The sequence below is a fragment of the Haliotis cracherodii genome, unplaced genomic scaffold (assembly GCF_022045235.1).
Source record: "Haliotis cracherodii isolate W230 unplaced genomic scaffold, xgHalCrac1.p SCAF_5, whole genome shotgun sequence".
NCBI lineage: Eukaryota > Metazoa > Mollusca > Gastropoda > Lepetellida > Haliotidae > Haliotis > Haliotis cracherodii.
The window spans coordinates 49,283,354-49,299,806 of record NW_027266308.1 but is presented as its reverse complement, the minus strand read 5'-3'; the positions used below and the strand labels follow the sequence as shown (position 1 = coordinate 49,299,806).

Sequence of the window (16,453 nt, the reverse complement as noted above, 5' to 3'; positions counted from 1 at the left end):
AGATCTAGGCTAGGTCAACTGCACGTAGAGCTAATGTACTAAATCTTGTAAGGGGTTACAAGGTAAAAGGTTAGTTGGTTTGACGAGAAGAGACGTTTAACGGATGGAATTAAATACATAGGACGAGTGGGTGAGTTGGGTTTAAAGCCGCTTTCAACAAAATATTTCAGTTATGTCACGCCATACCCACATTAGTAAAGTCCAAAGTGTTTGGATCGTGTGCGTTTACCAGCGACAACGGGTATAGTCCTGACAATTAAGGGCAAATATGAGCTTCTAACACGTTTCAGGTGCGCGACCATGCACAACCATTTGCAGTCCATTAGGTCACTGGGGCCACCAGGGCCCTGTTATGGTAGAAACATAGGGATTGAGGTCACTCTTTAACTGATATGTGCTTTTTCCTTTAAATCAATATGAATTGATTAGGGAGGTCTTAGATAGACATTGAATATTGCATATTATTCTGAATTCCGGATATTTAATCAGAAATAAGAAAATGTTGCAATTCAGTTATATCTCTTATTGGTAGAGCTCATTAGATCATTCTCTGATTACTGACGGTGGGGCATTGCTATTGAACACTAGTTAATGTGTACATACATGTACATACAATTCTGAAAGATCCCAAACAGTGAGTGAGTATTGTTAACGCTACTTTTAGCAATATCCCAGTAATACCACGGCCGGTGGCACCAGAAATGGGCTTCGCACATTGCGCCCACGTGGGAAATCGAATACGAGCCTTAGGCGTGACGAGCGAACGCTTTAACCACTTGGCTACCCCACCGCCCAAGTCCAAATAGCAACCTATGCCGGTTCTAAGAGACGACCAAATGGATCGGGTGGTCATGTCAGTGACTTGGTCGATTGCATGTCATCTTGTCACGACGGCGTAGATCGTTGCTTACAATATCGATCACTTGATTGCCGGTCCAGACTTGATTATCAACAGGCCGCCCTCATATAGCTGGATTATTGCAGCGTGCGATGATTAATAACAAACTATTCATAAAAGATGTGAGGTGCTGTTTTACGCAGGTGTCATAGTTACTTAGATTAACGTTGCCCGTTTAAATGAAAGCGACAAAACCCTTTCCATAGTCATCATTTTTTTCATTTCCATATTCCTTAGCAATGAAGATCCGGGTTAGAATAGGTCTTCAGCAACCCATGCTTGCCGTAAAAGGCGACTATGCTTGTCGTAAAAGGCGACTAACGGGATCGGGTGGTCAGGCTCGCTGACTTGCTTGATGCATGTCATCGATCCCAATTGCGTGGATCAATGTTCATGATGTCAATCAATGGATTGTCTGGTCTAGACTCGATTATTTACAGACCGCCGTCTTATAGCTGGAATATTGCTGACCAAACCAAACCAAACCTTAACAATCTCTGCTAAAATCCCGTGTACGACTCCGACCAGTGGCACCCGTCACAAACACACGCAAAAGCAAGTCACCTCAGTGTTCGTACGTAGGCCCTGGCAGAACAAGGAAAGGACGGTCTTAAGTGACAATGGCAGGACAGGATAGGAGTATCTGGGTCCATCAGATTGGGGTTTCTTAGCATGACGGATAAGCAGCTCAGACGGATCTAAGGCCCCAAAGACCTTTACAGCGTCACACATTAACCCAACGTTATTGCCGAATATTTCATTCAGTGCCTTCAGCATTGATCGTAGTCTGGTGCACATACAGGACATGACCCTTCTGCGAAGTGTCACGTTCTGTTGAAAAGGCTAATGGACGTGTGATAGTGTACAGACGTTGGCATGAACATACGAAGTGTGGGTCCAACAAGTAGCTTGATTTGGAGGAGTTGTGTCACAGCTCAAGGCAACATAGTGTTTCGACTACTTGTCGTCAAAAGATGTTCCAACCCTGTCATGCCCACCAGAGCTTCTGATTAGTCCTCAGTAGAACGTCTTTGTGACTTACCAGTCATGTTCATCGATAGTTCGACAGGTGCATTACAAGTTGAATGGCATTTCCTTACCGCCATTGATCGAAATTATCAGGGCACAAGCAGAAGTAACCTGTGACTATCAGACATTGTATTTCCGTCAGATCGAGATTAAGGAGACACAACGTTCGTTTTAAAATCAAATTCAGTGGTTCAAATCACGGACGAACTATGTAAATGTGAACGAGCAGACGAAGTCATCAGTAGCCCTATTTACATGCAGATATTTAAATTTATGTAGTATAAATATACATGTGAACAAAAGAATACGCACTTTGTGTTCACATGTGAAACAATTCATTTGTGTAATTGTCATATGAAAACATGGTTCTGTTATAAAGATCAGTTTCTCTACAGCAGTAACATTAGTGGATGGGTAATTATTGCTCAACGCCGAATCAGCAATTTTGCAGCCAGGCAGTTCGCGGCGAAACAGTAACACGAACACACTACTAATGGGAGGAATGAGTAAGTGAGTGAGTGAGTGAAAGTTTAAACACCACAGTCAGAATTCTAGTTATATCACAGCGGCCACTCTGGAACAGGCAGACCAACGACCCACGTCGTCGCAGCACGATGGCACGCAATCTTCTAAGTTACAGATCCTGACGTCCGATCCATTTTAGTCGCCTCTTACAAGCATATTTATTACTCCAGACCAATTCTCCCAAGGAATCTGCACGTGGGCAAAGATGAGAGAATTTCCATATTACACATGTACATATCCTGGACACGAACACGGGGAAGAATTTACTTGATGGACTTGAAACTTATATTCTACTTATGAGCAAATCCACTTTGGCATGAAATGGTTTGGTCATGCAGACCTACGGGCAGAGTAAGTATGCACACGTATGCTCTACCTTCAGTGAATATTGTCACGTGTGTTAATATAACCACACAGCAACTTATTGTTTTCAGCTCCGTGCCATAAACAATCCCAGCTGTACACAGTGCTCTTCACATATTTTATAACGTTTCAGCTCTTTGAGCGTCATTATTTTTTTCTGATTTTGAAGTTTTACAGAAGAAAATAAGAGTAATTTATATATATACAGTGCTCTTCACATATTTATACTCTTATTTTCTTCTGTAAAACTTTAAAATCAGAAAAAAATAATTACGCTCAAAGAGCTGAAACGTTATAAAATATGTGAAGAGCACTGTATATATATATATATATATATATATATATATATATATATATATATATATATATATATATATATGCGCGCCAGACAAAATTAACAAAGATGCTGGAAAAGATTCATTCAATTTTATCCTTAAGAAACATTTATTTTAGTAGAAGGTCTAAACGCCGAAAGAAGTTAGTCGGTATTGATGATTATTGATTTTACATAAATAATAAGGCACAAGAAAACAATTAATGATCCCCACTTTTGAGGTTTGCAATGGCTATGCACGAACAACGGACCAATGTTCAAAGACTGTTTTGGTGTTCAAACTTATTAGCGTAGTTGACGTTGTGCCTTAAAGCATATGTATGATCATCCCCTTCTGCTTATACCTCGCCAGCCCAAGGTTATAAAATAATTGTCGGTACTGTCATGAAACATTGATCAATATGGTAAGACACAAGGTGGTAATTGAAGACACTCCGGTGATGATTTTGGGTAAGACTGTAGGTCTCCAGCAACCTATACTTGTCATAAGAGGCCCGCGTGCCCCAATTGCGTTGATCGATGCTCATGTATGTCATGATCAGTCACTGGATTGTCCGGTTCAGACTCGATTTTTTTACAGATCGCCGTCACATATTGCTGAGTGCGGCGTTTCAGTAATATAAGGTCAGTTTCAAAGTTATATTTGAACGAAGAAATAGCTTTACTTTGTAAATACTGTCGAAAATATAGACAAATGAAAATACGGATATCTTCAGGACTGATAAGGATTGATGGATGGTCGACTGCAACGACTTTTTTAATCCTGCGATCTAAAACAAATACTTAGGAGACAAATAGATTTTTGACAGAAAGGTTCACAAAACATTGCTTAGGTAAATCGGGATGCACAGCTTCTGAGTTCTTCAACACTGGCGACAGATTGCACAATGCACTTTGTCAACCGCGTTACCTGTCACTATATCCGCTACAATAGATTCTAAGGCCACCAGACTCACTATACGCGTGTCCTTTTGCTGAATGTGAAACTTAATTGTTAATGGGTTGTTTCAGATTAAATCTGAAAGGCGTTTTCTTTCAGGATTAAAAGTTATTTTGACAAACTGATCAAAGGCTCGAAATACTCTTACACCCTAAAGAACGCATCTCATACGATCACAGCAATGTCAATATTCCCACACGAACCTACAAATGGTGCTTTTAAGATAAATCCCGATTCGATTACCGTGAAAGTCCGTTGTGATAGAATCCAGAATGCACATTAAATAATGTTTCTTAAGTGCATGGCACTAGAAAATAAATCTAAAGACGATAAAGGAAATCGGCAAATTTGCAAATCGCTTGTGAAGTGAACAAAGAATAGCGTTTTTATAATAATCGAGACATATTTCTAGTCATAAATGAAGGGAATAAAACACACAATCAGATAAAGCAGGTACATCTTGACTACACATGGTCGAACATTGGCCTTCAGATAATTCAGTCCATTGCAATAATAATATACTGAACTGCAAAAGAAACGTCATCCCAAGTAACATTGCGTGTAAAGCTGTCATTTAGTTTCACAGTCACAAGTTTCTCAAATTTAACATTACCTTGTCCGGAAAAATGAATATTTGATGATAAAAAAAAGCAGATGACAATAAAACCGATCGCCCAAACGCATCACGGCAACGGCCATGGTAACCCGATGCACGTGAGTTCTGTGCAAATTGAAATGCACATGTGTTCCCCCATTTTTTGCCCTATATAAATCCACCCAGATAGGATAACATTCATTCGTTAATGAATTGCTACTACATGCCAAGATTGACAAGAAATCCGCGACACCAAGCCCTTGGACGATTGTAAGCTGGACAAACCACTCGGCAAGTAGCCAATGCATTTCAAGTCCACATAAGGACCATACACAGGCTCCACCAACGGCACCAGACCACCAACACTACAGATGACTGACCATGTAGTGGAAGACCAAGGGTCACCACCCGACTTCAGGATCGTCAGATTGTGCGACAGCATCTTCAAGATCGCTTTGTTACTGCTGCGGAAACTTCTCGGCAGACCATGGGGACACACCGGCGACACATTAGTGCGGACACCGTGCGTCGACGATTGACGAGCAGACACCTCCACTGTTACAAGCCACACCGAGAACCCATTCTGACACCACGTCATCGCCGGGACCGTCGGACTTTGGGGCAACACAGCACCACCATTGGCGCCACCAGCAATGGAGAAGAGTCCTCTTCTCAGACGAGAGCCGTTACTGTATCTCAAAAGCAGATGTCAGACAGAGAGTCAGGCGACGCCGTGGGGAACGTTATTCGGATGCTTGTGTTGTTGACAGAGGTTCGTGGGGTGGTCCGAGCATCATGGTGTGGGGTGGAATTGGGCTCGCACAGAGGGTTGGCCCTGTGGTCTTCCAGAACATCGGTCCAGGGAGAGGCAATTGAGTCACAGCAGCTCGGTACATTGCTCAAGTCTTGAGACCACACGCCATATCCCATTTGGCACGTCGCCGCAACCACGAGTTTCCTCCAGCAGAATGGCACCAGAACCATGCAGTGGCCTGCCCTCAGTCCCGATTCAAATCCCTTTGAGCATCTGTGGGACGAGATTCAAAGACGGCTGAATGACGTCCGACCAAGGCCGACAACTGCAGCTCAACTGCGTCAGGCGTTCCTCAGAGTGGGGGCTCAAGTGCCTATGGCCTTCATCAACCGTCTCATCCATTCCATGTATCGACGTTGCACGGCAGTTATCAATGCACATGGCGGACACACGAGATACTGACTTGTGATGCCATTTTCTCAGAGACTAATGTTGTATTTCACTTTAAGAACATTTGACACTTAATTTCAACCTTGATTATCAGTTTTGCCAAGTTTCATATCTTTTATTTGTCTCAAAGTATGTTTATAGTGTTCAGACAAATAAAGTTTCTCATATATATATCCATGGTGACGTTTCTTTTGTGGTTCAGTATACATTAAATGTTTCAATAATTCCCACTAATGCTAAGTGAAAACAAACCCGTTTTCTCAAATTTTGCTATTTAACCAGGGTTTAAAGAAGTGTGACTGGCAAGGATACCAGCAACGTGTGTCATTATGTTTAAGTTCGTGACTGGTGAAATCGTCCATGTATATGGTATCATTTATCAGAGCATATAATCCATATATATATATGTTCATTGTTCAAGAACGTGACAACTCGGATAAGTGTAAATGATATTCATATATGGCTTCAAAGAGGCGACAATGGATGTTTGCTTCCCATGTGTCTGTTAGATGTCTTTGATATGCTGGTGATAACTAAGAGTAATAAAAGAACCATATTCCGCCTCTTGTGATTCGTTTCTGATCGTTAGTCTGTAACACACTCTTATCTGCTCAACGGAATCACAAATAGTCACCTGAAAGTGTCTGAAATCCACCAAAGTAGGTGTGATTATGAATTATATTACAATATAACGTTCAACTCTACATCATAGATTCTTTACCCAAGTCGGGTTATTATTCCCATAATTATTATATATGAGTGTGAAAATGAGCTACGATGACATGCATCAACCAAGTCAGCGAGCCTGACCACCCGATCTCGTTAGTCGCCTCTTACGACAAGCATAGTCGCCATTTACGGCAATCATGGGTTGCTGAAAACCTATTCTAGCCCGGATCTTCACGCGTCCGATTATATGTAGGAGATCTGTAGGAGTTTGCAGATCTGTAGATGTTATTGAGTATTTGATGCCAAAATTTTCGTCGGAACCGACGGATGATAAAAGATCGAATGACGAACAAACAAAAATATCTGTTAAAGAATTTTTTAAACGAAGTACTTTATATATTTAAAAAATGCGGGATTTTTGTTTCATAGAACATATTAGGTTTGAGTGTCTATCGTTGCCACTTACGACATATGTGGATAAAGCCACATGACCTCACATGTGAAAGTGTCCAAACGGAACCCAATATCGTATTTCCAAAAGCTTTGCCATAATGTCATATATATCAATGTGATATGATCTGAAAAGATATGATGATCTAAATGTGATATGATTGTTTAACTAGTATTATGAAAAGATGTTAATTTTTTGTTTTCGCTCTTTGAAAATGAAATAGGAGCTAAATTTCTAATGCATATAAAACACGAACCCATGGAAATAGATCTAACTTGGGTATTCAAAACCTCATATGCAGTACTTACAGTTCTCGGATTTTCTTGTATCTTTCAAATGCTCGTGCCGGAATGAATCCAATCCTTGTGTTGCTTAAATGTCTGTAGAAAATGAAAATGTTAGCATTAAAGTGTAAATATAATTAAAATGTACGGATTGAAAAACTACATTGTAACAAAACCCATACTGAATATTCAACCCCCAGATCCCTACACAGAATTATGTACGCAATCATTAAGTCAAGTCATTCTTTGTTTAGTGTAAAATAAAGTGGCCCGTCTCTGAAACTCACCAGCAACGTTATGCAACATTTGTGGTAATTGAAGTACATTGAACAATTAATTCAGAAATCCTTGTCATGACACACCATGACACCGTTGTTGGAGTAATAGAGAAGACGTCGAACACTACCAGTACACTGTCGAGTGAATACATAAGAAACAAATAAAACATCATAATAACATGCATGGTGATTTTGTTAAAGACACAATGTACAAAGATCCGTTTCCTGACAGTATACACATTGTTTTAAACCTTATTCCTATATGTATGTCTTTGCGACCCCGATCATTGTATAGAGCATATTGAAATTCCGTGAGCAGTATCTGTTCACACCAACTACAATTCAAATTGCTCGTCTAAGCTCTCGGATCAGGTGAGATATTAAGCTACAGTGACTTCAAATAATCACTAACCTAAAAAAACCAAAGCGGACAAAAGAACATTCTATTTATAAAATATTAAAGAAAACATCAATATGATTTTTTTCATCGGTAATGTTATTCTTGCCTTACTTTAAAAACATATATAATTTCACAAAAAAATAAAATAATATTTTAGAATCTTACTCCAGAGTCATTCAAATACTAGTACAGTAAACTACGGTTATAACGAACTCAAGGGGACTACTAATTTTAGTTCGTTATAACCGTAGTTCGTTATATGTACATATACAGCATGACTGCAGCAAGTAGACGGGACCAAAAAGTAAGTTCGTTATATCCGTCAGTTCGTTATAAGCGTGTTCGTTATAACCGTAGTTTACTGTACATGAAATTTTCTAATAAATTGAAAAGTGTGCATTCGAACGCACTACTGGAACCTAGCCAACTACTGAAAAATTACACTGCTATGCCACCGGGTAATAGTGGCATTCATTTCTGATCTAGGCAATTTACATAAGACTACTGACATGTCCTTGATAGAATTCATTGTAGTTATACAGAGCAATTCGTACTTGTGATTGATGTTTTGATTTGTTCTGCAAAATGCAATCTTGGCCTCTTGAAGATGTTTTACGTCTTGGCACGCCCTTCTCTGGCAAAGACAGATAGACTACATCGACGACTATAAATACCATAACCTCAAACATAAAATAGCGCCCATTGTTGTTAAAAAAAGAAATATACCACCGTGAGGACAAAATGGTATCGACAGATTATTATTTCCGATCATACATCGTGATCAAAAACGTGCGTCTTATCACCTTTGATGACAAGGTTAAACGGAAGACTGCTCTGACATGAACTTCAAGCTTCACTAAGCGAATCTCCTGTCATGGTTATCACGTTAAATAAACATTGTAATCATTCATTCTCGTGAAGCGGTTAAAGGATGAATATATTGTGATCGTTATTCAGCGATATTTGCTGGACCACAGACAGAAAATATAACACAAACTCTCATACATTTATCTCGATTGTTTGTTGTGTGTATGGGTTGGTACCGCCATCTATTTTTCAGTCAGAGATCGAAGCGATTGAAAGATGCTTTAGGGTGTGGGGTGTTTTCTTTTTGCCTCTCTCTCTCTCTCTCTCTCTCTCTCTCTCTCTCTCTCTCTCTCTCTCTCTCTCTCTCTCTCTCTCTCTCTCTCTCTCTAATCGAGTCTTGACCAGACAATCCAGTGGCTGACATCATGAGCATCGATCCCTGCAATTGGGATACGATAACATTCATCAACCAAGTCAGCGATCCTGACCACCCGATCCCGTTAGTAGCCTCTTACAAGCAAAGACGCCTTGTATGGTGGGCATGGTTGCTGAAGGCCTATTCTATCCCGGATCTTGACAGGTCTAATGACCATGTAGTACTCTACTGTTTCGATCTGTATGTATCTGGCAAAGAACTTAAACGTCCTTCGGAATCAACTTGGTAGATTTCACAAGAAAATATGTGTCTACTGGAGTTAAGTAATGGCACAAAGAGCAAAGGTACATAGAACAAGTTGAAGTGGAAAGCCATATGGTGCGCCGCAACTACAAGGTACAACGAACCACGGCAACATCTCATCATTCAAGTTTTCTGAACGCTTAAAAGAAACGCTTCATTCTTGTGCAGTAACATGCAATTACTGGGTCAAATGAAAGCTCACGTGAGATCACCAACGTAATCAGCTTTGGATATTTTCCTAAGACCTGTTTTCCGTGCAAACTATGGTAACAATGTATGTCGGTGACGGAATTGGGAGGCAAATAAGCCAAGAGTATACGGCTGACCATCCGAAATGAACGGCCTCTGCAGTTAATTCGCTGCTTTATGCACAATCATTTGATCGCGAAATTGGATCACACTGCGAGAAAATAGAAATCCTGGGAAATATCAGCCGGCACACGCGACAGACATGTAAAATCACCGAATCGTACAGCGTGCCTACGCTAAGAGAATTCATTTAATGTCTTTATATAATGCCACATTAGTATTCTTACAGTCATGTCCATAAGACGCTCAATAAATGTACGTTTATGTGTTATACACAACTCATTGATTCATTGAAAACTTTACTGGAGAATGTAATGAACCAATTATACATCAAACACTACCTCTTTTCTCACACCGACCGCACGCTTAATGCCGACCCACTTATCCCCGACTTACTCAGGCTTATTTGACATCAAACAATCGATTATGATACAATACAAAACAGACAAGAATCACGAATTGCCTCCTTCTGAAATGATGTCTCCACCTATTCACTGTCATCACCATGTATTTTTAAAAAAAATAATATTACAAGTACCCGTTCTTTATATCTACCCGTTTATTGTTAATTGAAAACAAAAGTAGGAACACCAAATTACCATCAAACACAACTAGGCACGCATTGAACTCGACTCTTTACTGCAAAGTCAGTTGTGAATTATGATGCGTTTTTAAAACATATCTATGGTTCATATGACGCGGGGAATTTGCCCCGAGAAAATTTCCTTTTTATTTTTTCGCCTTACATGTTCTTATAAATTGTGATAAGAGTACATTCCAGATATAGTCTCCAAAAATATATCTCGCGATATAAAATGGCGTAAGGAATACAATATCTAACCCAAAGACCGCGGTGTGAAACAAGTCGTAACATAGAACTGAACATTCAGTGCGTATTTGGGGTTACCTAAACATAAAGTGCAAATGCCTATCAAAGACTTCATATTGTGACAATATGTACAATGTTTCTTATACTAAATATAGAAGTAACATAATGCTACACGTGCTGGTTGTTCGCGCTTCAGCGGTAGTTAGAAACTATCCCAAAGCAAAGGCAATATGCAGATTTGTGAAGGATTTGTTTTCCCAATACTTTGCAGAATTCAATTTAAGCAGGCTTATTGTGTAGCATTTATTTTACAAACGTTGACAAGCAACTTTCTAGGTTCCATTCACACTTTTAACTTTTAATGTGATTGGTTCCATTCATTCACAAACTCACATCAGTATTCTTGGAGTATTTCATATTCACATATAAATGTCTAATTTATAAACAGCAAAGTGTAACATCTTTCACCTTTATTTTGCACTGTTGATATGATATATCTTCGGTCCAGGTTAGCTAAACGTTATATATATATATATATATATATATATATATATATATATATATATATATATATATATATATATATATATATATATATATATATATTCTTCCTTATCTCGCCGTGGAAGCGCACTTCTCTGAGAATACCAGATTTAAACTACATTCACTACATTCACAAACATTCATCTATGCACAAGAAAGCTACAGGTTCCGCGCTTGAAAACCTGTTATTACATGAAGAATAGGGGTTTTTTTTAATCGGAAGGTCGAGAACATCGAGGTCACTGGCTGCAATGGTTTTATACGTGTAGTCAAGGTTACAATACAGAGGGAATAATAACGACAGTTATGTCTTCTCGGTAAGCATAGGAGAGAAAACAACATGGACAATAGTAATAAGCTGACCGGCATACATAAACATTGCATTTGATTTTGTTTCCTTCTGTGTTTTTTTACCGGTTTCGGTATCGTGATGTTAGGAACATTCGAAGGGCTCCATATAAGTTTGACCATTATTGAACGATAGCACAATTGGTGCCCACTGAGATGCCTTTTTCTAGCCTAAATGTCATACCCCAAAATTTTACATGGATGTCACCTTTGAGAAGGTCCATTTCACCATATATTTATATTTTTTCAGTAACTTTTAGATGGTCTCATTTTTTATGAATAGTCCTGAACCTCAGAAGATAGTTACATAACTGTATCTATGGTCACCAAGGAATAAAAAAATCAGTGTGACATGGCTGTCACTTAAATATACATGAGGTCACAATTTGCAGCTATGTACGGTCATTATCATGTATTCAAATCTTGTGGTTTCGGAGTGGAAGCTCTTAGTTCAGATTTATAACACAAATGATTTGTGTACCATTTGACAAATTTTAATGTTCAATGCTAATGCGTTATATAAACATTTCATTTAGAAAGCGCCATGAACATAATTATGACGGACGATTCGTCCCACATCAACCTCTAGATAAACTCAGAATGTTGTATTCGCTACCAAACGGTTGAGAGGGTACACAAGGCTTCGATTCAATTCGCATATAAGTAACTAATTTAAAACACGTTCCTCGTCGGTAAGTTCTGAAAGTGTCAGTTTATCGCCTTCCAGTATCGAGATGAAGGATTTGATATCGGGACCGTATCGTGTCTTTGGTCTGTAAATCTGTCGTTATAAACGATACATGCTCATATGGTGTGCGCGAGGAGGCATTTACTCTAAATACGTGTAGGTGAGGATATTCGTAACATAATAATTTGAGCGTGTTAGCAAAATTAGAACCTGAAATGTACTGTACATACAGAAATCATTAGGTGGCGAAACTTCGAAGGCAGCTGATCCGACATGGTCACGTATTCAAATTGTGTTGTCTCTGAAAGGTATGGCCAATTTTGGTTGACGGTCCTCTGGCCGATTAAAGGCAGACTCAGTAAAGTTCATTGCAAAAACAAATACCGTATTCGACGTAATAAGCGCCCAGGGCTCTCTCAAAATTAGAAAAAGGGGGCTCTTATTAGAATGTTATTTTGGTGAAAAATACAGAGTTGAAAGATAAAGTTCGTGGTTTATGATGACAGCCTGAAATCTTTATGTAAGATAGATATATTTTTCAAGAATTAAATGTCCATAATTAAGGGTGCATATAACACACGAGTGCGTATTATACGCGAATAAATAAGTCTTGTGTACATTGATCAATCGGAAGGAGTGCTAATTGTGATTGTTCACTAGTCAATATCTTAGCAAATGTCGCCGTGGGCGCTTATTAGAGCGGGGCGCTTATAACGTCGAATACGGTAGGTCCTTTCTCGTCTCTGTACAAACGAACAATTTTCAGCGTGTGTCAGGGGTGATGTCCAAAAGTTTACCTTACACAGGGCAATTGTAACTGTTCTTGTCAGTCGCTACATTCTTATTTTCCCTTGCCCCATTTTATTAAAGGTGTATATATTAATTTGGGGTTTGTATTCCAAACATTCATATCATACACCACCTCAATTACTTACGTACATATCACAATGAAGAAGCCAGAAAGTTTGTTCCAATCAACTCACTTTCGCCTTTGGACGTGTTAATTCTAACAGTCCTTGAGCTCATTTCTTGCCACTAGATACCGGTGGCATCAACCAGACCCGGAATTAACATGCCTTCACTAATAGAGCCAGCGCCATTGGCGTTAGGCCGTGAATCTTCATAACCCTCGCATTGTCTTTCAGGGTTCGGTACTTGACATTTGACAGTTCACCAAGGCAGCTTCGGATGCATATTTTCATGCCAATCTCCACATCTACACTGAGGCCTCGCGTAGTTTGCCCAATGGCTGTGCTGATTAGAACAGAATTGGTTAATTTTTGGTCTGACTAACTCGTTCGAGATCTTCCTCGTTCAGCGCAAAGGGAACAAATCAGTGCTCACTGTGCTAATTGGCAAACACGTGCGGCGTGGTCTTGGGAACCGTCTTTTAAGGCTAGTGTACGTGGTTTTAGTGGTTAAGACCGAATAACTTTGTCATCACGTCGAAGCATCTAGGCCCCAATCCTAGACAATGGGATTCAGCCCTGATCACGGCCCTATTATGCCGTAATGGTGAGAAAGGCCAGGCACTCTGCTATGGCCTTTCTGTACATTCTGTGCTTAAATCTGACGTAATTCATAATTTCTCCAGACAGAGCTCAACGCATATGTTATCCTTGTAACCACAAAAAGAGTGATAGTCTTACTTTGGATAATATACAAACACAATTGCAAACATGAGAGAAATTGCTTTTCAGTATGTTGTTTGTTTGTTAATTTAACTGACTGATAGTCACAGTGTACAATCAAATCAGACGCATAAGATTTCGAACATCTGCACTGCCACGTGATTAACTATTGCCCGGGGCAATATATCAATCAGAAATGATTTTTTATACAATTTATATGGTCTGTTTTTACGGCCTATACGTCCGAAACAATCTCCTCTGTCACTCAAACATAAGATTTCGAACATCTGCACTACCACGTGATTAACTGTTGCCGGGGGCAATATGTTAATCAGAAATTATTTTTTTACAATTCATATGGTCTGTTTTTACGGCCTAGATGTCCGAAACCATCTCCCCTGGCACATAAACACCATGCTGGAAATCTTATGCGTCTGATTTGATTGTACACTGTGACTATTGGTCAGTTAGTATGCAGTCCTGTCACACAAACACCATGTTGTCTTGTCACACAAACACCATGCAGTGCTGTCACACAAACACCATGCAGTGCTGTCACACAAACACCATGCGGTGCTGTCACACAAACACCATACAGTGCTGTCACACAAACACCATGTTTTATTGTCACACAAACACCATGTTTTATTGTCACACAAACACCATACGATACTGTCACACAAACACCATGTTGTGTTGTCACACAAACACCATGCAGTGCTGTCACACAAACACCATGCAGTTCTGTCACACAAACACCATGTTGTGTTGTCACACAAACACCATGCAGTGCTGTCTCACAAACATCATGCAGTTCTGTCACACAAACACCATGCAGTGCTGTCACACAAACACCATGCAGTGCTGTCACACAAACACCATGCAGTGCTGTCACACAAACATCATGTTGTGTTGTCACACAAACACCATGCAGTGCTGTCACACAAACACCATGTTGTGTTGTCACACAAACACCATGCAGTGTTGTCACACAAACACCATCCAGTACTGTCACACAAATACCATGCAGTGCTGTCACACAAACATCATGTTGTGTTGTCACACAAACACCATGCAGTGCTGTCACACAAACACCATGCAGTGACTGTCACACAAACACCATCCAGTACTGTCACACAAATACCATGCAGTGCTGTCACACAAACACCATGTTGTGTTGTCACACAAACACCATGCAGTGTTGTCACACAAACACCATGCAGTGCTGTCACACAAACACCATACGGTGCTGTCACACAAACACCATGTTGTGTTGTCACACAAACACCATGCAGTGCTGTCACACAAACACCATGCAGTGCTGTCACACAAACATCATGCAGTTCTGTCACACAAACACCATGTTATGTTGTCACACAAACACCATGCAGTGCTGTCACACAAACACCATCCAGTGCTGTCACACAAACACCATCCAGTGCTGTCACACAAACACCATACGGTGCTGTCACACAAACACCATGCAGTGCTGTCACACAAACGCCATACGGTGCTGTAACACAAAGACCATGCCGTGCTGTCACACAAACAACATGCAGTGCTGTCACATAAACACCATACGGTGCTGTCATACAAACACCATACGATGCTGTAACACAAAGACCACGCCGTGCTGTCACACAAACACCAAGCAGTGCTGTCAAAACGTCATAAGTAAGTTAGTAATACAAGTCAAACTTTCTTAAGAGTTGCTGTGGAATCAATATGATTTTTTCAGCTCGTGGAAAGAAAGAAATACTTACATGCGAACTTTCGCTTGTACTAAATACTGAAACAAAAATACCCGACCGGTTTCTATCCAAATCGTTTTCTTAAACACTGCATAATATCAGAGCATCTATGCAGCGTACATTCTATTCCTCACTACTCGTTGCAAAACTTGTACTGTAAATCATTAGATTGATGAAAAAAATGCGAGTGTCCCTTGCACGCATTAAACAAATATCACCTTTAGACAAACTGTTAAATGCAAATACCGAAATGTCCTCCAAACACCTATTGCTACAATAGGCTGTTGGTGAGTCATAAAAGTGCCAACGCTGTCAGTACCAAATGAAAATTCTGAGCTTCATTGGCAAATCTGAAAACACATAAAGTTCACCCCATACATATATGTCGTACTGCTGGAAATGTTTTTGTTTCTTTGTCTAACGCCGCAGCTATATGGCAGCGGTGTGTAAATAATCGAGGCAGAGCCAGACAATCCACTGACTGACATCAAAAGAATTATACGATGACATGCATCAACCAAGTCAGCTAGCCTGACCCTCCGATCCCATTGTCTTACGACAAGCACAGTCGCCTTTTACGACAAGCATGGGTTTCTGAAGACCTATTCTACCCCGGAAATTTCTACTGGTGGAAATGAGTACACCTGGTGAATACTTGGAGAGAACTCGGTGTCATCACCGATTTTCAGTGATCCATTTAAATAATTGTCACCAATATTTTGCTCTTTACGCCGGATAATCAAGACTTGACGTTGACGTATTACGTTTACCAAATCAGTTTAGTTATTATCCTCGAATCTTGACCATGTTTCATTGACATATTATCTCATTTGACTTATATTTACATATGAAATGTCTACAAATCTGACAATCTGTATCTTTATCAAATTTGACCTGA

The 16,453-nt window shown here is 39.8% G+C and overlaps 1 protein-coding gene across 1 annotated transcript in view; it reads right to left on the bottom strand.

The window, feature by feature from the left end:
• LOC139443369 (lutropin-choriogonadotropic hormone receptor-like) overlaps positions 1–16,453 on the bottom strand; it is a 101,283-nt gene that overhangs the window by 27,701 nt on the left and 57,129 nt on the right. The window contains exon 2 of the mRNA XM_071224355.1: positions 7,317–7,388. Coding sequence (XP_071080456.1) covers positions 7,317–7,388 — 72 coding nt within the window. The remainder of the gene's footprint in view (positions 1–7,316; positions 7,389–16,453) is intronic.